Source organism: Trachypithecus francoisi, unplaced genomic scaffold (genome assembly GCF_009764315.1).
Source record: "Trachypithecus francoisi isolate TF-2019V2 unplaced genomic scaffold, Tfra_2.0 Lachesis_group5, whole genome shotgun sequence".
NCBI classification, from domain to species: Eukaryota; Metazoa; Chordata; class Mammalia; order Primates; family Cercopithecidae; genus Trachypithecus; species Trachypithecus francoisi.
In genome coordinates this window covers 126,313,975-126,337,482 of record NW_022681470.1, presented here as the reverse complement: position 1 = coordinate 126,337,482, position 23,508 = coordinate 126,313,975, and the positions used below count along the sequence as shown (strand labels likewise).

The 23,508-nt window shown below is 39.1% G+C and overlaps 2 protein-coding genes across 16 annotated transcripts in view; one reads left to right on the top strand and one right to left on the bottom strand.

Moving 5' to 3' along the window:
* The window catches only part of LOC117076255 (RWD domain-containing protein 3), a 141,414-nt gene that overhangs the window by 56,884 nt on the left and 61,022 nt on the right, over nt 1-23,508 (top strand). For all 15 annotated transcript variants that reach the window (XM_033199542.1, XM_033199547.1, XM_033199550.1 and 12 more), the window contains one exon: nt 12,903-12,976. In XM_033199542.1, the coding sequence (XP_033055433.1) occupies nt 12,903-12,976 (74 nt within the window). The remainder of the gene's footprint in view (nt 1-12,902; nt 12,977-23,508) is intronic.
* The window catches only part of ALG14 (ALG14 UDP-N-acetylglucosaminyltransferase subunit), a 256,165-nt gene that overhangs the window by 187,254 nt on the left and 45,403 nt on the right, over nt 1-23,508 (bottom strand). The gene's annotated exons all lie outside the window — the stretch shown is intronic.

Sequence of the window (23,508 nt, the reverse complement as noted above, 5' to 3'; positions counted from 1 at the left end):
GATCCGGAGCACTAGAGGAAGATGACACCATGGAAGGAAATGGGAGAAGCAGTTTGGAGAGATACTTTTAGATGTTAAGAGGTTTTTGGAGATGCATGGCTATCCCAGGAGAAAGTGGCCGATATGCCATTAGAAATGAAGGTTTGTGTAAAGGGCAGTGCAGTCAGGGTCAGGGACCAGAAGAAGGATGATCAGGCAAAGGAGAATTCAGAAGGTAGAAAGAGAACCATAAAAGAATGCATTTGGAAATCAGTGGTTTCCAAAAGCAATATTGGAGGCAATATTCCCTAAAAGCAATATTGTAAATAAAAAACCGAGATAAATAATGTTTTAGCAGAGTCTATTTAAAAAAGTTATTTTAGGTAATTCGTTTTTATTTGAGGATTAGGAAACATTGACCAGCAAAAAGAAAAAATGATGCCCCAGTCTCACAACCTATATAACTATTATATTATTTACTTACTTAACAGTTACATTGAGGAATGTACTTTTTTCCTATATGCATACGTGTATATGCATATATCAAAAACAGCATTTCTCATATAAATATATAACATGTATATTATAAAAATGTGATCAAAGCGAAAATTTAAATTTTCATTTTACATATTGAAGTGGCAATCTTGGGTCAGAAAGCAAGGAGCCAGCCTATCACAGACTAATGGGACTGTGTCAAAAGGACACAAGATCCAATATGAAGGCTCTTCTTTTGGCTTAAAATGTGACATTTTGATTATCAATTAGAATAATGACTGTGGTTGATTGAAATCCATTGATTCATGAGTTCTTAATTATATTTTTAAAAAATGAAAGGAGAAAGCAAGCCAATTGGGCAGTCTTGCTTGATGTCTAACGTGGGTGCTGTTAAATGGCAGCCAAGGCTGGAATTATCTAAAGGCTCATTGGTAGGAGTTCAGTGGAAGAGTATCTATATGTGGTCCTTCCATGTAGCTTGGGCTTCTCACAGCCTCCTAACTGTGTTCTGAAGAACATTTCAAGAGTGATTGTTCCAAGAGACCCCGGAGGAAGCTGCAAGGCTTCTTAGGACGTGGCTTCAGAAGACTCACTACATAGGTAATTCCAGTATATTCTATTTATCAAGTGAGTTGCTAACGGCAGTTCAGATTTAAGGGGTGGGAAATAAGACCACCTCTTGATATGAGGAACATGTTGCACATACAGGGAGGGAAGGAATTTATGTGGCCACGTTCAGAGACTGTCCACATCTTGATTTGTCAATGTTGGGTAATAATGTTAGATAGTATTTTCTTGCTATGGTGGACAAGAATTTAATGTTCATACCTCTATTGGTCTTCCCTTCTTCCTCCCAATGTAGTTAGGGAATGATAGTTGTCTCTCAGTTCCTTTTAAAACTTTAAGTATTCTTATTTCTGGTCCTACAGCATCCCTTGATACTTAATTTTTATTTTATTTTATTTATATTTATTTATTTATTTATTTATTTATTTGAGACAGAGTCTCATTCTGTTGCCCAGGCTGGAGTGCAGTGGCACTGTCAGGGCTCACTGCAGCCTTGACCTCCCAGGGCCAAGTGATCCTCCTGCCTCAGCCTCCTGAGTAGTTGGGACCACAGACATTCACCACTATACCTGGCTAATTTTTAAAAATTTTCTGTAGAGATGGGGTCAGCCTATGTTGCCCAGGCTGGTCTCAAACCACTGGGCTCAAGTGATCCTCCTGCTTCCCAAAGTGCTAGGATTACAGGCATGAATCACCACCCCTGGCCTCTTGATACTTTTTTTAAAAAAATTAATTAATATTTTAAATTACACTTTTAGTTCTAGGGTATATGTGCACAATGTGCAGATTTGTTACATATGTGTACATGTGCCATGTTGGTGTGCTGCACCCATTAACTCGTCATTTACATTAGGTATATCTCCTAATGCTGTCCCTCCCCCTTCCCCGACCCCACAACAGGCCCCGGTGTGTGATGTTCCCCTTCCTGTGTCCAAGTGTTCTCACTGTTCAGTTCGCACCTATGAGTGAGAACATGTGGTGTTTGGTTTTCTGTCCTTGCCATAGTTTGCTGAGAATGATGGTTTCCAGCTTCGTCCATGTCCCTACAAAAGACATTAACTCATCCTTTTCTATGGCTGCATAGTATTCCATGGTATATATGTGCCACATTTTCTTAATCCAGTCTGTCATTGATGAACATTTGGGTTGTTTCCAAGTCTTTGCTATTGTGAATAGTGCCGCAATAAACATATGTGTGCATGTGTCTTTATAGCAGTATGATTTATAATCCCTTGGGTATATACCCGGTAATGGATTGCTGGGTCAGATGGTATTTCTAGTTCTACATCCTTGAGAAATCGCCACACTGTCTTCCACAATGGTTGAACTAGTTTACAGTCCTGCCAACAGTGTAAAAGTGTTCCTATTTCTCAACATGCCCTCCAGCATCTGTTGTTTCCTGACTTTTTTATGATCGCCATGCTAACTGGTGTGAGATGGTATCTCATTGTGGTTTTGATGTGCATTTCTCTGATGGTCAGTGATGATGAGCATGTTTTCATGTGTCTGTTGGCTGATTAATGTCTTCTTTTGAGAAGTGTCTGTTCATATCCTTTGCCCACTTTTTGATGGGGCTGTTTGATTTTTTCTTGTAAATTTATTTGAGTTCTTTGTAGATTCTGGATATTAGCCCTTTGTCAGATGGGTAGATTGTAAAAATTTTCTCCCATTCTGTAGGTTGCCTGTTCACTCCGATGGTAGTTTCTTTTACTGTGCAGAGGCTCTTTAGTTTAATTGAGTGTTTTAGTCATGAAGTCCTTGCCCATGCCTGTGTTCTGAATGGTATTGCCTAGGTTTTCTACTAGGGTTTCTTATTGTTTTAGGTCTAACATTTAAGTCTTTAATCCATCTTAAATTAATTTTTGTATAAGGTGTAAGGAAGGGATCCAGTTTCAGCTTTCTACATGTGGCTAGCCAGTTCTCCCAGCACCATTTATTAAATAGGGAATCCTTTCCCCATTGCTTGTTTTTGTCATGTTTGTCAAAGATCAGATGGTTGTAGATGTATGGTATTATTTCTGAGGGCTCTTTCTGTTCCTTTGGTCTATATATCTGTTTTTGTACCAGTACCATGCTGTTTTGGTTACTGTAGCCTTGTAGTATAATTTGAAGTCAGGTAGCATAATGCCTCCAGCTTTGTTCTTTTTGCTTAGGATTGTCTTGGCAATGCAGACTCTTTTTTGGTTCCATATGAAATTTAAAGTAGTTTTTTCCAATTCTGTGAAGAAAGTCATTGATAGCTTGATGGGGATGGCATTGAATCTATAAATTACCTTGGGCAGTATGGCCATTTTCATAATATTGATACTTCCTATCCATGAGCATGGAATGTTCTTCCATTTGTTTGTGTCCTCTTTTATTTCGTTGAGCAGTGGTTTGTAGTTCTCCTTGAAGAGGTCCTTCACGTCCCTTGTAAGTTAGATTACTAGGTATTTTATTCTCTTTGAAGCAATTGTGAATGGGAGTTCACTCATGATTTGGCTCTCTGTCTGTTATTGGTGTATAAGAAGGCTTGTGATTTTTGCACATTGATTTTGTATCCTGAGACTTTGCTAAAGTTGCTTATCAGCTTAAGGAGATTTTGGGCTGAGACGATGGGGTTTTCTAGATATACAATCATGTCATCTGCAAACAGAGACAATTTGACTTCCTCTTTTCCTAATCGAATACCGTTTATTTTTTTCTCCTGCCCGATTGCCCTGGCCAGAACTTCCAACACTGTGTTGAATAGGAGTGGTGAGAGAGGGCATCACTGTCTTGTGCCAGTTTTCAAAAGGAATGCTTCCAGTTTTTACCCATTCAGTATGACATTGGCTGTGGGTTTGTCATAAATAGCTCTTATTATTTTGAGATACATTCCATCAATACCTAGTTTATTGAGAGTTTTTAGCATGAAGTACTGTTGAATTTTGTGAAAGGCCTTTTCTGCATCTATTGAGATAATCATGTGATTTTTGTCTTTGGTTCTGTTTATATGATAGATTATGTTTATTGATTTGCATATATTGAACCAGCCTTGCATCCAAGGGATGAAGCCAACTTGATCATGGTGGATAAGCTTTTTGATGTGCTGCTGGGTTCAGTTTGCCAGTATTTTTTTGAGGATTTTTTTCATTGATGTTCATCAGGGATATTGGTCTAAAATTCTCTTTTGTTGTTGTGTGTCTGCCAGGCTTTGGTATCAGGATGATGCTGGCCTCATAAAATGAGTTAGGGAGGATTCCCTCTTTTTCTGTTGATTGGAATAGTTTCAGAAGGAATGGTACCAGCTCCTCTTTGTACCTCTGGTAGAATTCAGCTGTGAATCCTTCTGGTCCTGGAATTTTTTTGGTTTGTAGGCTATTAATTATTGCCTCAATTTCAGAGCCTGTTACTGGTCTATTCAGGGATTCAACTTCTTCCTGGTTTAGTCTTGGGAGAGTGTATGTGTCCAGGAATTTATCCATTTCTTCTAGATTTTCTAGTTTATTTGCATAGAGGTGTTTATAGTATTCTCTGATGGTAGTTTGTATTTCTGTGGGATCAGTGGTGATATCCCCTTTATCATTTCTTATTGTGTCGATCTGATTCTTCTCTCTTTTCTTCTTTATTAGTCTTGCTAGTGGCCTATCAATTCTGTTGATCTTTTCAGAAAACCAGCTACTGGATTCATTGATTTTGTTGAAGGCTTTTTGTGTCTCTGTCTCCTTCAGTTCTGCTCTGATCTTAGTTTCTTGCCTTCTGCTAGCTTTTGAATGTGTTTGCTCTTGCTTCTCTAGTTCTTTTAATTGTGATGTTAGGGTGTCAATTTTAGATCTTTCCTGCTTTCTCTTGTGGGCATTTAGTGCTATAAATTTCCCTCTACACACTGCTTTAAATGTGTCCCAGATATTCTGCTGTTGTGTCTTTGTTCTCATTGGTTTCAAAGAACATCTTTATTTCTGCCTTCATTTCGTTACATACCCAGTAGTCATTCAGGAGCAGGTTGTTCAGTTTCCATGTAGTTGAGCAGTTTTGAGTGAGTTTCTTAATCCTGAGTTCTAGTTTGATTGCACTGTGGTCTGAAAGACAGTTTGTTATAATTTCTGTTCTTGTACAATTGCTGAGGAGTGCTTTACTTCCAACTATATGGTCAATTTTGGAATAAGTGCAGTGTGGTGCTGAGAAGAATGTATATTCTGTTGATTTGGGGTGGAGAGTTCTGAGGATATCTATTAGGTCCTCTTGGTGCAGAGCTGAGTTCAAGTCCTAGATATCCTTGTTAACCTTCTGTCTCATTGATCTGTCTAATGTTGACAGTGGGGTGTTAAAGTCTCCCATTACTATGGTGTGAGAGTCTAAACCTCTTTGTGGGTCTCTAAGGGCTTGCTTAATGAATCTGGGTGCTCCTGTGTTGGATGCGTGTATATTTAGGATAGTTAGCTCTTCTTGTTGAATTGATCCCTTTACCATTATGTAATAGCTTTCTTTGTCTCTTTTGATCTTTGTTGGTTTAAAGTCTGTTTTATCAGAGAGTAGGATTGCAACCCCTGCTTTTTTTTTTGTTTTCCATTTGCTTGGTAGATCTTCCTCCATCCCTTTATTTTGAGCCTATGTGTGTCTTTGCATGTGAGATGGGTCTCCTGAATACAGCACACTGATGGGTCTTGACTCTTTATCCAATTCGCCAGTCTGTGTCTTTTAATTGGAGCATTTAGCCCATTTACATTTAAGGTTAATATTATTATATGTGAATTTGATCCTGTCATTATGATGTTAGCTGGTTGTTTTGCCCATTAGTTGATGCAGTTTCTTCCTAGCATCGATGGTCTTTACAATTTGGCATGCATTTGCAGTGGTTGTTACTAGTTGTTCCTTTCTATGTTGATTGCTTCCTTCAGGAGCTCTTGTAAGGCAGGCCTGGTGGTGACGAAATCTGTCAGCATTTGCTTGTCAGTAAAGGATTTTATTTCTCCTTCACTTATGAAGCTTAGTTTGGCTGGATATGAAAATCTGGGATATAAAGATTCCTTTCTTTATAAAGGAAGGATATAAAGATTCCTTTCTTTAAGAATGTTGAATATTGGCCCCCACTCTCTTCTAGTTTGTAGAGTTTGTGCCGAGATATCCGCTGTTAGTCTGATGGGCTTCCCTTTGTGGGTAACCTGACCTGTCTCTCTGGCTGCCTTAACATTTTTTTCCTTCATTTCAACTTTGGTGAATCTGACAATTATGTGTCTTGGAGTTGGCTCTTCTTGAGGAAATGTCTTTGTGACATTCTCTGTATTTCCTGAATTTGAATGTTGGCTGCCTTGCTAGGTTGGGGAAGTTCTCCTGGATAATATCCTGAAGAGTGTTTTCCAACTTGGTTCCATTCTCCCCGTCACTTTCAGGTATACCAATCAGACGTAGATTTGGTCTTTTCACATAGTCCCACATTTCTTGGAGGCTTTGTTCATTTCTTTTTACTCTTTTTTTCTCTAAAGTTCTCTTCTCACTTCATTTCATTCATTTGATCTCTAACCACTGATACCATTTCTTCCACTTGATTGAATTGGTTACTGAAGCTTGTGCAAGCGTCAGGTAGTTCTTGTGCCATGGTTTTCAGCTCCATCAGGTCATTTAAGGTCTTCTCTATGCTGTTTATTCTAGTTAGCCATTCGTCTAATCTTTTTTCAAGGTTTTTAGCTTCTTTGCGATGGGTTCGAACATCCTCCTTTAGCTCGGAGAAGTTTGTTATTACTGATAGTCTGAAGCCTCCTACTCTCAACTTGTCAAAGTCATTCTCCATCCAGCTTTGTTCTATTGCTGGCGAGGAGCTGCATTCTTTTGGGGGAGAAGAACTGCTCTGATTTTTAGAATTTTCAGCTTTTCTGCTCTAGTTTTTTCCCATCTTTGTGGTTTTATCTACCTTTGGTCTTTGATGATGGTGATGTACAGATGGGGCTTTGGTGTGGATGGCCTTTCTGTTAGTTTTCCTTCTAACAGTAAGGACCCTCAGCTGCGGGTCTGTTGGAGTTTGCTGGAGGTCCACTCCAGACCTGTTTGCCTGGGTATCACCAGCAGAGGCTGCAGAACAGCAAATATTGCAGAATGACAGATGTTGCTGCCTGATCCTTCCTCTGGAAGCTTTGTCTCAGAGGGGCACCCAGCCGTATGAGGTGTCAGTCAGCCCCTACTAGGAGGTGCCTCCCAGTTAGGCTACTCAGGGGTCAGGGACCCACTTGAGGAGGCAGTCTGTTCGTTCTCAGATCTCCAACTCTGTGCTGGGAGAACCACTACTCTCTTCAAAGCTGTTAGACAGGGATGTTTAAGTCTGCAGAAGTTTCTGCTGCCTTTTGTTCAGCTATGCCCTGCCCCCAGAGGTAGAGTCTACAGAGGCAGGCAGGCCTCCTTGAGCTGTGGTGGGCTCCACCCAGTTTAAAAGTATTAACCCTTTGTTATAGATTTCTTGGAGTAGGATCAGAGGAGTTCAGTAATAGGCACAAGGTCACACGGCTAGTAAGGGCAGAGCTATAACCCTGGTTTGTCTTTCTTTTAGACTGCATCTTATTGCTCCTTAGTTTGCTAGTGTGCCCACTAACCGTCTGCTTCTAGATGTTTTACTTCTGTTACATGGGCCCTACATTCCCCTACTTCTTCTGCGTGCTTACCCACTTTTACCAGCCTTGCATCACTAAATCTAAATGTATCAATGTTTGGAGATTCAGACATTTTTATTTTCCCATAACAAGTTTGATAACTTCTAATTCTGTTCCACTGATATCTTTATGAGATTAAAATCTGGATGATTTTCTTCTTTTCTTTTGGAATGAAATGTGAGTGTTGTTTTTTTTTTCTTTTTTTAAGAGACAGGGTCTCACTAATGTTGCCCTGGCTGGGCTCAAATGATCCTCCTGCCTCAGCCTCCTGAAGGCTGGGATTATAGACATGAGCCACCACATCCAGCCAAAGGCTAATATTCTGATAAATCCTCCCTCCCACTCAGAAATAGGCCTGAAGGACTCTTGGGATTTTGACTTTAGAGGTGATGTGCTTGTTTAACAGCAGTGAGAAGGCAAGGTTTAACTCAGGAAACATGGACCAGGCACTGTGTGAGGCTTTCTGGATATAGTAGTGAATAAGGAACAGGAAATGTAGATATTTGCAAGGAGCTAAGTACTTTAATAGATAAACAGAGACATCTGTGGAGACAGTTGACTGGGGGTTCTCCCAGCTAAGAGTTAAGGGGTCAGGAAAAACTGTTCTAGAGGAATGTAGCAGGTCCACCTTAAGAGCTGTGCAGTCTGGGGTAGGTGTTTATAAACCTTTGCTCAGCACGGTTTCTGAGAAATAGGGAGCTAGCTCCTTGGGGCTTATATAGATGGGTGGCAATTTCTAGACTAGGAAAGCACTTCTCTCACTTTAGTATACCTTGGAATCACCTGGAGGGCCTGCAAAACACAGCTGCTGGTCCCACCCGTCATGGTTTCCCATTCAGTATATCTTGGATGGGGCCCAGGAATATGCATATCTAGCAAGTTCCCAGGTCATGCTGATGCTTTTATCTGGGAACTACACAAGAACCACTGGGCTAGAAATACTGGAACTAAACCATTCTCTTTGGGAAGAGGAGAGAGGAATGAGAAGGGCCAAGATGTTATGCCCAATTTTTTTCAAATTCAAGAGACAGTTTCCTCAAAGTAAAATTTGCACTTTGGTCAAAGTTGTTTAGATGAACATAACACCAGATTTACCATTTTTACAGTGACTCTTTTAGTACTTAATGAAAATCATGAAGTCAAGTTTTATCTGATATTAATTTGGTACTTTGGTTAATACTTTTAACTCTTTACCAATATGAAAGGAGTTGGAAAAAGTAATCTTTTAAACTCTCAAAAAAGGTCTTATAGTATATTTTGTGATTTTTTTTAATTTTTAAAGTTAATATTAACTAGAGAGAAATTTTTAGAATCTTTTAAAATTTTGTTTTAAGAAACTATCTCGCCGTGTCACCCAGGCGGGTGTGCAGTAGTGTGATCACAGTTTACAGCCACAACCTCAAACTTCTGGGTTCAGGTGATCTTCCTGCCTTAGCCAAGTAGCTGAGTCAGACTACAGGTGTGCACCATTGCGCCCAGTCTAAAATAGTTTTTAAAGTTTAATTAAGGCTCAGGCTGTTGCTGCTATAGTATTTTGATATTTTACATGACTTTGGGGAGTCTGCTTTAAAATACTTTATAAGTTGTATAAAAATAAATTTTGATATTTGATCTCATCTTTGGAAAAACTATTTATTTGAAGGATATAGTAAGAAATTTAGCAAGAATTTTGGCTGACCTTAGGAACACATTAACTAATAACATTTTGCAGCAGTCTGGTCTGTCATGTTCTCTAAACATTGAACATAGTTATGTAGAATGCCATAGACTTAGAACAACTAAAGAGAATTGTTAGGAAAAATAGATCAGAAGAAAAATCACCTTTGAGGGGAGAAAGTCAGTGTTAGGAATGAGAGAAATTATCCTTAAGGAGTAAAAAGTTCACCTATAATTTTTTTAATGTTTCATGTTTATTATATACATGAATTTATCTTAGTGAGGGATTATAATAATACAAATCTTTCTTTCTTTTTTTTTTTTTTTTTGAGACAGAGTTTCACTCTGTCACCCAGACTGGAGTGCAGTGGCACGATCTCGGCTCACTGCAAGCTCCGCCTCCTGGGTTCACGCCATTCTCCTGCCTCAGCCTCCCGAGTAGCTGGGACTACAGGCGCCCGCCACCACGCCCGGCTAATTTTTTGTATTTTTAGTAGAGATGGGGTTTCACCGTGTTAGCCAGGATGGTCTTGATCTCCTGACCTCGTAATCCGCCTGCTTCGTCCTCCTCCTGGGATTGCAGGCGTGAGCCACCAGACCCAGCCATAATACAAACCTTTCTAAGATGTTTGTGTCTGGCTCAAGTAAGAATCTCATTAAAATAACTTTTTCCTTTCATTTTTTTGTCCCCTCGAGTGATATATTAGTTGTGTACTATTTTCAAAGTTCTCCCTTGCCCTAATTCACTATAGAATTTAACTACAGAGGTAGCAAAAAAACCAGAACATTTAATTTGTCTTGTTTTACTTTACTTGTTATTTTAATTTCTTCTTAAATATTCCAAGCAATTCTTTTGAGAAAACTCACCTAAACTTTGAACAAGGCACCAAATTTTTTCATTAAAAAAGCACACAAAATACTTAAGGAGTTTGAAATACAAATGGCAATTTGTTCCTTATTATCTTTAAAGTGCTTCTTTATGCTGAATAAATTAGAGGGCTCAGACATTTGTGCTTTTCTCATCCCTTTGCTTTTTTTTTTAGCTGCAAATGTGATTTTGAATATACATTAAAATGAATTATTTGTTACTTTAAATTTTTGTATAAAGATGGGGTTTTGCTGTGTTTGCCCAGGCTGGTCTCGAACCTCTAGGCTCAAGTGATCCTCCTGCCTCAGCCTCCCAGTGTGCTGGGATTACCTGTGTGAGCCACCATGCGCAGCCTAAATGCATTTATAATAAAACAAAGATGAGAGTGGCCTGTTCAGAGCTGTCCAAGTCGTACCATTTTACCACTGAAAGTCCTGCAGCCTGGGAAACCCCTTCCTGTGATACAACAGAATCATGGCAACTATGATTTGCAATTCACAGTAATGGATCATCCACTGATGCAACTTAAGTGTGTTGTACTTGTGAGCAGTAACAGTCTATCATTGACTTGCCCATTGGAGTAACTGTTGTGATTTGTATTGACATAGTGTTAGTTTAACCTACCACACTATGAATACTGTGTATTTTCTGAGAGTTCAGATAATGCAAATGAGAACAGTTATGATATCAACACCAGAGTGTCCCAGACATCACTGAGAAGGAAAGTTATTATTGTATATGGAAATCTGTGGTATTTTATATATATTAGTATATAATGATATGTTATAGACAGAGGGAAAGACACATAAAATTTAATTAGGGAGATAATACAGAACATATTGCACAATAGGCAGGAAAGAATTTGGGATCGGGCATTGTTATGGGTTGAATTGTGTCCCCTCCAAAATTCATAGGTTGAAGTCCTAACTCCCAATACCTTAGAATGTAACCTCAGTTGGAAATAGGGTCATCGTAGATGTAGTTAGTTGAGTTTGTATTAAAATATGGTGGGCCCCTAATCCGCTATAACTGGTCTCCTTATGAAAAGGGGAAATTTGGGCACAGACATGCACACAAGGATAATGCCACGTGGAGACTGGAGTTAGGCTGCCACAAGCCAAGGAACTGCAGGAAGCTGGCTGAGAGTCCTAGAACAGATTCTTCCCTAGTGCCTGCAGAGAGCACATGATCCTGTTAACCCCTTGATCTTGGACTTCTAGCCTCCGTGTGAGACAATACATTTCTGTTGCTTAAGCCACCCAGTTTTTGGTACTTTGTTATGACAGCACTAGCAGACTAATACAGGCTTGATGGAGGAGATGTGCAAGCACCTAAGGAGACCGTGTCTCTCAAGTCTGGGATAAGACAGGCAAGCACATCTAAATTAATCTGCACTTCTTCCATCTTGTTTAAATAAAAGCATTTATTATAACAGAAAACGAGTATAGAATAATAATTTCAAATAGATACCTATTCTTCATATTTGTGTGTTAAAGTAATAAAACCTCTGCATAATTCTTTCTCATACGTTGTTATGCCTCTGGACTGGTATGGCTGTGCCCTGGTTGACTCTCTGAAAAGTTGGTCACCCCCTATGTATTCAGTGCTCCTCTTGCCTGCTGTTTCTGTGTCTTTGGCCATCTCTCCTTCCTTCTTCCCCATCACACATTCCAGTATTGCTAAGGATAATGAATTTGTGATTATAAAAAGTTTTAGATTAACCTTGTTAAAGATAGTTCTTATAATCTAGCTTAGAATTTTGAATCCCTAAAATAATTTTCATGAATAAATACTAAAAATTATCAAATAAAAAGTTCACCTTTTTTTAATGCTTCATATTGTTCTCAATTGGAAGGTAGCATGGTGTAGCCAGTAGAAAAATAGTTTCCAAACTTTTGTGTATATCTAATGTATTGGGGTGGGGAGGATTATTTTCTTTGGCATGTAATCATAATTCGTATTTAATTGGAAGTGCTGGAGTGACTCCATTTACTTAGTAGCAATTTTTAAAGTATATTCTAAAAGTTTTTAGAATGTATGCTTTTGGTTCTCTTTCCAATGTTTACTAACTCTGCTAAACTTTTCATATTATTTAATTGGTAGAATGTATTATGTATTATGTTTAAACTTAAAAAGGTCTCAAAGATCCTAAATTTAGCTCTAGGATCTTCTGATTCACAAATATATTTTTCAGAACAAACACGGTGGCATATGTTGTCATACTGTGCAAATATACCTCTACTGACAGGCTTATGTATTGTTATTTAGGGTAAGTGCTTTTTTGAGATTTTTAAGGTGCTTCCACTTAGTGGATATAAAGTGAGTTCCTATCGGGTGTTAAATCGTTATAAAACTCCTCACCTTCTGAAATTCACAGTACTTTGTGGTCATTCTTTCCTACAGTAATTTGAAAATGCCATTACTAATGGTTATTTACAGAGTTCACTTGTTTAATGTGAGACAACTGCTTGAAGCCTATTTTCATTAAGGGGACACTATATACATAAGTGAACATAAGTGTATAATTTACTGTTTTTTAAAAATACTGTAGAATTCCAAGGATCTTTCTATATTCTCACCAAGAAAATCAGTTTAAAAGTAAAAGGTAGAAAACTTCTTGATCTGTTTTGGTATTGATTGTTATATTATACTGAGAAGCTATTTGGATATTTGTACAGTATTTGAGAATTTTGTTAAGAATGTTATCCTTGACGTTGTGTTTTATGTTTATCATTCAGAAAAATGGAGTGCTGGTATACATTGGGAATTATCGCCTGCTTGCAGAGCTTTCCAGCCCTTTTGTGAATCAGCGGTATGTTACTGATATCATTTATTATTTTAAAGTCATGCTGTTTATTTTTAGTTTGGGCAAAACCTTTTCCTGTGATCCTAAAGTTACTATATAAAAGATATGGATCTGTGATATGAATTGTTATCACCATCATACATATGAGGAAAGTGAGCCTTGGAAAGGTTAGAGTAACTTACCCAAGCTTCCCTAGCTAGCAAGTGGTGGTGCTAGCTTTTAAACCCTGCTCTTTGCAGTACGATGGTGCTTTATGATGAAACAGGGTCTCAAAAATGTATTTGTATGCCCATGTCCATTCCAGCATTATTCACAATAGCCAAGGGGTGCAAGTAATCTCAATGTCCATGGACAGATGAATGCATAAGGAAAATGTGTTACCCATACAACAGGAATATTACGCAGCCTTTAAAAAGAAGAAAATCCTGTCATATGCTACAACATGGTGGGCACTTCAAGGACAGCTCATTCTTTCACCCTTCATGTTGTACACTGCAAGCTGAATGGTATTCACTGAATCTTAGAATTCAGTGGGGCTGTTTATGGAAAAGGACAAATATCACTCTGACTCATTTTGGGTTTAGCTCATATTCCTGACACTAACTTCTGCCTGTCCCCAAATTCTTATATTGACATTATCCTAGTGACTCATTGAAATACATAATCTTTTTTATTTTTTTAAATTTAAAAGGCTACTTTTGCCTGGGCTCAGGGGCTCACGTCTATAAATCCCAGCACTTTGGGAGGTTGAGGCAGAGGAGGATCGCTTGGGGCTGGGAGTTTGAGACCAGCCTGGGTAACATTGTGAGATCCCATCCCTACAAAAAGAAAAAAAAAAAAGAAAAAAAAAAGAAAAAATTAGCTGGGCGTGATGGTGCTTGCCTGTAGTTCTAGCTGTTTGGGAGGCTAAGGTGGAAGGATTGCATGAGTCCAAGAGTTTACACAGTGAGTCCAGTGAGCTGAGATCCAGCCTGGGCAAAACAGAGAAACCCTGTCTGTAAAAAAAAAATTTTTTTTAAAGACTACTTTTATTTTAAATACATACAATGTAAATAACTAAACTAACAATTCATAATACTGATAATCATCACTAGTGAATTACTATTTTTGAGATGGAGTCTCACTTTGTTGCCCAGGCTGGAGTGCAGTGGCGCCATCTCAGCTCACTGCAACCTCCACCTCCCAGGTTCAGGTGATTCTCCTGCCTCAGCTTCCCAAGTAGCTGAGATTACAGGTGCCCACAACCATGCCTGGCTAATTTTTTTATTTTTAGTAGAAACGAGATTTCACCATGTTGGCCAGGCTGGTCTCAAACTCCTGACCTCAAGTGATCCACCCGCTTCGGCCTCCTGAAGTGCTGGGATTACAGGTGTGAGCCACTGCGCCCGGCCCATCTCAACCTTTTTTAAGAATACAGTTCAGTTGTGTTAAGTATATTCACATTATTGTGCAACAGACCTTTAGAACTTTTTCATTTTGCAAAATTGAAACTCTATGCCCATTAAACACTAATTCCCTCTCCTGCAGGCACTAGACAACCACCTTTCTACTTTCTGTTTCTATGATTTTGACTACATAATTCGTATGAATGGAATCATACAGTGTTTATCCTTTTGTGCCTGGCTTATTTTGCTTACTATAATGTCCTTGAAGTGCATCATGTTGTAGCATATAACAGGATTTTCTTCTTTTTAAAGGCTGCGTAATATTCCTGTTGTATGAGTAACACATTTTCCTTATGCATTCATCTGTCCATGGACATTGAGATTACTTGCACCCCTTGGCTATCGTGAATAATGCTGGAATGGACATGGGCATACAAATATATTTTTGAGACCCTGTTTCAAATTCTTTTGGATATATTTCTAGAAGTGGGATTGCTAGATCATATCATGGTCCTTTTAATTTTTTGATGAACCTTCATACAGTTTTCCATAATGCATACATCTTTTTACATTTCCACTAACAGTGCACAAGGGTTCTGATTTCTTCATGTCTTCATCAACACTTGCTGTTTTCTGTTCTTCTGATAGTAGCCATTCTAATGGGTGGAGGTGATATCTCATGTGTTTTTCTTTTTCTTTTTTTTTTTTTGGATACAGGATGTCACTCTGGTTCCCAGGCTGGAGTGCAGTGGCATGATCTTGGCTCACTGCAGCCTTGACCTCTCAGGCTCAAAGGATCCTCCCACCTCAGTTTTCTAAGTAGCTGGGGCTTTAGGCATGTGCCACCACTCCTGGCTAATTTTTGTATTTGTTGTAGAGATGGAGTTTCACCATGTTGCCCAGGCTGGTCTCCAACTCCTGGGCTCAAGCGATCCTCCCACTTTGGCCTCCCAAAATTTTGGATTACAGGTGTGAGCCACCGTGCCTGGCTGGTCGTGTAGTTTTGATTCACATTTTACTTTGATTCATGTGTTTTTTGGCCATTTGTATATCTTTAAAGAATTGCCTGTTGACATTAATTGCCCATTTTTTCCTTTTTTTTTGATGCAGTTTTGCTCTGTCGCCCAGTCTAGAATGCAGTGGTGTGATCTTGGCTCACTGCAACCTCCACCTCCTGGGTTCCAGTGATTCTTGTGCCTCAGTCTCCCAAGTAGCTAGAATTACAGGCATGCAACACCATGCCCAGCTAATTTTGTATTTTTAGTGGAGATAGAGTTTTGCCATGTTGGCCAGGCTGGTCTCGAACTCTTGACCTCAAGTAGTCCTCCCACCTCGGCCTCCCAAAGTACTGGGATTACAGGCATGAGCCACTGAGCCCAGCCCTTTGCCCATTTTTGAATTGGGTTATTTATTTTGTTGTTGTAGTTTCTTCTATATTCTGAATATTAAGACTTTATCAAATATATGATTTGGAAATATTTTCATCTATTCCATAGGTTGCTTTTTCACTCTGCTGATTGTTTCCTTTGATGTGCAGAAGATTTTAAAGTTGATGAAGTCCCATTTGTCTGTTCTTGTTTTTGTTACCTGTGCTTTTTGTATCATATCCAAAAAGGCATTGCCAAGTCTAATATACTGAAGCCTTCCCCCTATATTTCCTTCTAGGAGTTTCATAGTTTGGTCTTATGTGTAGGTCTTTAATTCATTTTGAATTAATTTTTGTATATAGTATAGGGGTCCAACTTTATTCTTAGAATGTGGATATCTAGTTTTTTCAGCACATTTGTTGAAGAGACTATCTTTTCCCATTGCGTAGTCTTGGAACCCTTGTCAAGTCATTTGGCCATACATGCAAAGGTTTAATTTCTACAGTAGCTTGTAATTGACTTCCCTAATTCCAGATACACCCTCTCTCAGTCCTTTCCTCACAGTATTACCAGAATCATCTTTCTTACATTCCACTTTCACTACCTGATTTTTTCACTGAAAGCTGCATTGTGTTTACACATCTCTCTGACTTCTGAAGCTCTCTGTGATGTGCTCCATATGTCTTCAGCCTCTTTTTAAATTATTCATTAGAATCAGTTTTGTATCCTTACTGTCTTATGTTCCTTTGGGTTTTCCTCATATTTTTCCCCTTATTCATATCCTCCATTTTCTCCCCATCTTTGAGAAATTTATCCTTCAAGACTCAGTCAAAATCTAAAACCCAGGAAAGGCTTCTATGATTATATGTTGTCTTTTGTTATTTAGTACAAGGATAACACACCAAGTTGGGAGTATTCCACATCAGAGACACATAAGTTAGAGCGCTCACTCTGAATGAAGCCTCATGAATAATTTTGAAGATACTGGCCATCAGAGGCACAAGCAAAGCAGGAAGATGTTCAGGACGATTGACAGGGCTCCCTAGGTCTGTGTGCATAGGGTATACTCTGGAACAAGATTACCTGTGAGGTCTCTTTTAAAAAATAATTTTATTTTTTAGAAAGATTTTTGTTTAACCACCAGACCACTTGGGAACCTGTGAGGTCTCTAAGTGATGTGTGCAGTTCATATCATTTACATAGAAGGAGCGCTCTTGGTGATAAAACACCTCCACTTAATCTTGAGTTACATAGCTTATGTGGCATTCTCAAGGGGGTCAGATGTCATAAATCCATTAATTCCTGGGTCACTTACCATAAGCAATCCTAGACTAAGTATGTTCTGCTAAAAGCATCCCATAGATGAAGCCTCTCTTGCTACAAATTTTATTAGTCTCTTTATCAAGAGGTCTGGCATTAGTGTTTACCAGCTGATTAGCCTGGATCCGCTGTCTTTTTTCATTTCTTCTTCTTCTTTTTTTTTTTTTTTTTTTTTTGTTTTTTGGAGATAGAGTCTTGCTCTGTCATCCAGGCTGGAGTGCAGTGGTGTGATCTGGGCTCACTGCAACCTCCACCTCCCGGATTCAAGCCATTCTCCTGCCTCAGCCTCCCGAGTAGCTGGGACTTCAGGCTCATGCCACCACACCTGTCTAACTTTTTGTATTTTAATGGAGATGGAGTTTCACGGTGTTGCCCAGGCTGGTCTCGAACTCCTGAGCTCAGGCAATCTGCTCACCTCGGCCTCTGAAAGTGCTAGGATTACAGGCGTGAGCCACTGTGCCCGGCCTCTGTTTAATTTTAATTTTATTATTTATTTAGTTTTGAGATGGAGTTTCACTCTGTCACTCTGGCTGGAGTACAGTGGCGCAATCTCAGCTCACTGCAACCCCAACCTCCCAGGTTCAAACGGTTCTCTGGCCTCAGCCTCCTGAGTAGCTGAGATTACAGGCATCCACCACCACCTCACCTGGCTAATTTTTGTATTTTTAGTAGAGACGGGGTTTCACCATGTTGGCCAGCCTGGTCTCGAACTCCTGACCTCAGGTGATCCACCCACCTCAGCCTCCCAAAGTGCTGGGATTACAGACATGAGCCACCGTGCCCAGCCCTTTTCTTTTTTTCTATTTTTTTTTGAGACAGAGTCTCACTGATATTCTTCCTGCTTATCTCCAGGTGAATTCTTCCCTCCCAAGGTGTCAGCTCTTAACTATTTACTCATCTTGATATAAGGGGCTATACCTTAGTTTTGGGATCAGATAAACTCAAGTTGCAAAAACCTTGGACAAATTACTTAATATCCCTGTATTACAGTCATTTTATCTATGAAAAGAACATATTTAATATTACGTACTTCTCTGTATTATAGTCAAGTGTTTTCTTAGGTGGCACATTGAATCAACATGTCTAAAGTAGCACAACATATTTCCCTCTGTATTCAGTGCATGGCCCAGCTGTCCACTTGGTTACTGCTGCTCAGCATGGGTGAAGTGTTTTTGACTGTTTCTCCCTCACTATATTTGGTCCAGCATTAGATCCTACCGTATTACCTCCTAAATATTTCTCACCTTTACCACCTCTTTTCTGTCTCTGCCTTCAGTGAGTTCACCATCTCTTGCTGGCTACCTTACCAACTTCTAACTCTGTACTGTTTGGTAGAGTAACCACAAGCCACATATGAATATTTGCATTTAAATCATTTATAGGAAATAAAATTAAAAATTCAATTCCTTAGTCTAACTTTTGGCATTTCTAGTGCTCTATGGCTCCATGTGGCCATACACAGAACCTACAGGTATGTGTGAGCAACATACCTTTAGTAGAACATTTTAATTATTGTGGAAAGTTCCTTTGGGCAGTGAGGCTCTAGGCCAGGTTGGCAAACCATGCACGGCTTATGGGCCAGACCCTCTGCCTGTTTTTGTAAACAAAGTTATACTGGAGCACAGCCATGTTCACTTTTTCTGCCATGATTGCTTTAACTCTACCATGGCAGAATTGCGTAGTTCTGACAGAGAACAGATGGCCTCCAGCAGCTACTGCTTTAATGTTCACTATCTGGCTCTTTATGGAAATAGTTGTCCAGCCCTTGTCATAGACCATCTCCTGTCTCCCATCCTGTTCCCCTTTCATCTCTCTTCTATATTATTATCTTCCACAGTAAAGATAATATATGACTTTGTAGGAGCCTACAACATAGCTTAAGAAGAAAAAAATATGCAGCTTCCTTGGTTAAAACTCCTCAGTGGCTCTGACTGCTTACAGGATAAAATGTGAGCTCTTCAGTGTGACACAGAAAGCTCTGCAAGAAGAGCTGTCTTATCTCCTTCTGCCACATGGCCCATCAGACTCTTGTCTCACAGCAACTTGTCCGTCTGCTGGCAATGCCTCCTGTCTTCTTACTTGTTATTTAGGACTCAACCCAGGGATCATTTCCATCACTAAACCCCATCTCTTTCCAGGCTGAGTTGGGTGCCTCTTACATATCCTTTCATAATAGTAACATATGTTTATATTACTATACTTAATGTATTTTATTACAAAGTTCTCTCTTTTTTATGTTTCCTATTTATCTTTACGTTTCATTAGATCAAGGGCCAAATTTTGTTAAACTTTGCATGGTCCAGTGTCCACACATTATCTGGCATGTGCTAGATAATGAATGACTGCTTTTTGAATGAATGACTCCCAAGAGGTGATGAGTTAAGCTTTAGCTAATTCTGTCTCTTGAATATGATTCTGATTATGAGATTTTGAAGCAGGATAAAGCTGCTTTTGACACTAATATGCACCTCCATTTGTTTTTGTTTAAAACTCTTTTAGAGAAATTATAAAATTAGAGATAGTTTAATTTTATAATTTTATAGTAAAAAGTTACACCGTACCTTTTTCTAAAAGCTTTGAATCCTTCCTAAGTTAAGAAAAGGAGAACTGGGGTTAGAATATGAATAAGAAATGGTATCATTGGGCCGTAAGGAGATTATAACAATATTGAGCACAGCTTCTTAATCACTGTGAGAGCTTCCATAGTTTAGTTGCTTTCTTTTTTAGTTTGTGGTATTTTTATTTTCTCTCCATTTTAGAGCTTTGTCTATAAGAAGGCACATGGCATGCATGTGCTGGGGTATACAGTGAAAAAGTACTGAAGTGGTTTAGACACCTGGGCTTCAGTGAAATTTTTGCTGCTGAGTTACGCCCACACGCAGGTTTCTTTTATATAAAGTAATTTAATGGTGCTAACTTCTTTCTTGCCTAAATGCTCTTAACTGTTTTTGAGGACTTATTTCATGAATTGGTATTGAAACTGAATACCTTGTAAAAGCTTTGCACCTATGCTTCTTAATATGTGCATTCAATATTTATTAAATACCTCTTCAGTACCTAAATGTCCCGTTCTGTGACTTCAAGGAGCTTCAGCTATAGCGTCTAGCTTCGTGTCTGTGTTTGAGAAAATAATACCTAAAAATATAAAATATAATTTTTTCTTTTTTCTACTAAAAACACAAAAATTAGCTGGGTGTGGTGGTGCATGCCTGTAGTCCCAACTACTCGGGACACTGAGGCAGGAGAATCACTTGAACCCAGGAGGTAGAGGTTGCAGTGAGCCGAGATCATGCTCCTGCACTCCAGCCTGGGTGATAGAGTGAGACTCTGTCTCAAAAAAAAAAAAAACCCAAAAAATTATTAACTCGTTGAATATTAACAATGATATTCCATGTTAACACAGTATTTGTGTGTGTGTATGAAAAATAACTGCATTGCCAAAACAACAACAACAACAAACCATTTTAGTAGGAACAGTGTCATTGTTTTACATTTTTGCAAATCTTTTTAATATCTGGGATGATAGAATTCAGCTGGATTCTCAGATTGGCATCTGTTTTCAGTCTGTTGTGATATGTAGTGTGTAAAGCATATGAAAAATATCTGGACTCTCAGAGTTAATTATGCAATAGAAAAAAGTATTTTAGTGGTCTTTTCAAATACTAATAATTGTGGATATTCCTTAATATGTCATCAAAATATACCAAGAGGTAGTTTCTTAAAGGGTAAGTAAATGTGAAATCTGAAACCACATCAATGAACTTTTCATACTCTGCTATAATCAAATTCATTGGGCTTTCTTCGGCTTTAACCTTTTTTTTCTTTCTTTCTTTTTTTTTTGAGATGGAGTCTCACATTGTCGCCTGGGCTGGAGTGCAATGGCGCGATCTCGGCTCACTGCAACCTCTGCCTCCCAGGTTCAAGCAAAATTCTCCTGCCTCAGCCTCCTGAGTAGCTGGGATTACAGGCACCCGCCACCATGCCCGGCTAATTTTTTGTATTTTTAGTAGTGACGGGGTTTCAATGTGTTGGCCAGGCTGGTCTTCAACTCCTGACTTCATGATCCACCTGCCTCAGCCTCCCAAAGTGCTAGGATTACAGGTGTGAGCCACCGCACCTGGCAGGCCTTCAATCTTTTACATATGCATAATTTTGATTCATCATGTCTTGGTCATTGGGAAAATATTGGCTCATTGAGTTATGTAGGTCTTCTAAGTGTTGAACATTTATTAGATGACATTTAAAATATCACTGCAGATCTCATTAGAAAAGTCTTTAAGTATTGAGAGGCTGTCAAGCTCACAGTTGCAGATACAAATTTTCCAATATTCTGATTTTCCTTTGAAAGTTCACATTTTGTTGTTGGCATCAAAACTGTCAGTTGCTTTTCTTGATGTGACAAGCCCACTATTTTTTATTTTTTAGAGAGAGTGCCTGCCAGATGGCTCAAGCAATCATAGTTTATTTTTTTTTGTTGTTTTTTTCCCAAGTAAAAATGGCATTCTGTGGAAGAACCTGGTAGTTTAGCGTACAGTTCAAACCATCACTTGAGGGTTTTTCCTCCAGACACCCATTTTACTTTGCAGCAGAAATGCCTTATGTGTACTTCCCATTTTATCATATGGAATATTAAGGTCGGGCGCGGTGGCTCAAGCCTGTAATCCCAGCACTTTGGGAGGCCGAGACGGGCGGATCACGAGGTCAGGAGATCGAGACCATCCTGGCTAACACGGTGAAACCCCGTCTCTACTAAAAAATACAAAAAACTAACCGGGCGAGGTGGCGGGCACCTGTAGTCCTAGCTACTCGGGAGGCTGAGGCAGGAGAATGGCGTGAACCCGGGAGGCGGAGCTTGCAGTGAGCTGAGATCCGGCCACTGCACTCCAGCCTGGGGGACAGAGTTAGACTCCGTCTCAAAAAAAAAAAAAAGGAATATTAAAAAGACACATACTCAGAGGTCATTTGATAAAAATAATAAATCTTACTGCTTCATTAAGGGCATTTCTAACTGAAACTTTTCTTTTTTCTGTTTTTTTTTTTTTAGACAAGTCTCACTCTGTCGGGTGATAGACATAGAGGATATTAAGTATCTGGGCGAGCTGATTGAACTTGACCCAGAGGACAGTGAGATTATAGTGGAGAAAGACATTCTGGAAAGAGCACTGAGTGGTTATAACTTTTGATATTTGTAGGATAGATTGTAACATTGGAGACAAAAATTTGGGTTAGGTTATCCAGTTCTTAGTTGTGTGAATGAACAGTATAATTTTATTAGTTCAGAAAGTAAATAAGAGTCCATATTAAGCTGTGGGACTAGAGAGATGACAAAATAGAGATTTTGAAGAAATAAAATGAAATTGGCAATGAATGGATAAATTAGAGAATACAGACAAGCTTAAGACAAATCCTATATTGGACCCAGAGAAATGTGCCCATCAAAAGTGATAGAGAATTAGGAAGACTTGGAGGGAAGGTGACGAATTTAGTTTGAAGATATTGGATAAGAGGACAAACACAGCCTCTGAGTGGAAATTTAGTGAGAGCTCAAGAGAGGAATGTTGGGATGATCAGAATAAGATGATATTTTAACCTGTGAGAAAAGATGGTATTTAGAAGATTATAGTTAAATGTTTAAGATTGCTAGGCATGGTGGCTCACGCCTGTAATCCCAGCACTTTGGGAGGCTGAGGCAAGTGGATCATGAGATCAGGAGGTCGAGACCATCCTGGCCAACATGGTGAAAAACCCCGTCTCTACTAAAAGTACAAAAAAAAAATTAGCTGGGTGTGGTGGCGGGCGCCTTAGTCCCAGCTATTCAGGAGACTGAGACAGGAGAATCGCTTGAACCTGGGAGGCGGAGGTTGCAGTGAGCCGAGATCGCACCACTGCACTCCAGCTGGTGACAGAGCGAGACTCCGTTTCAAAAATCGACCAAAAAACAACAACAAAAACAACAAAAAAACAAGATTGGAAAATCAGAGAAAGAAGAGTAGATATAATGAAGGAATAATTTAGGAGTAGTAGGGGAACCAACATAATATGGAGCTGGAGGGAAACTTGTCTAAAATTCAGTTCTTAAATTCCTAACCTTCCAGGGTTAATATTTATTAAATATTAAATACAAATGTTTACATGCCTGAAGAAATTATATTTGCAACTTAGATGTAAGTAGAGTCAGCTCACAGCCCAGTCCCTTCACAGAGTTCCGGAAACAGTACAGCATCCAAATCCTTATTGGAGTTTTTCCAAGGATGTTAACAAAGATCCAGCTTGTTACTCACAGCAGCACTTCTTAAAATTCTCTTCATTCCTCTTGGACTCACAATATCTCGACCCCACAGCTTTCCCAAGGCTCTCTCAAACTTCTAACTCTCAACTCCTCTAAAACTCAACAAACCAGTGCCATCAAGGATCAATTATTTGTCCCTGTCCTCTTTTCTCACTCTTTTTTCTGTACCTGTAAATA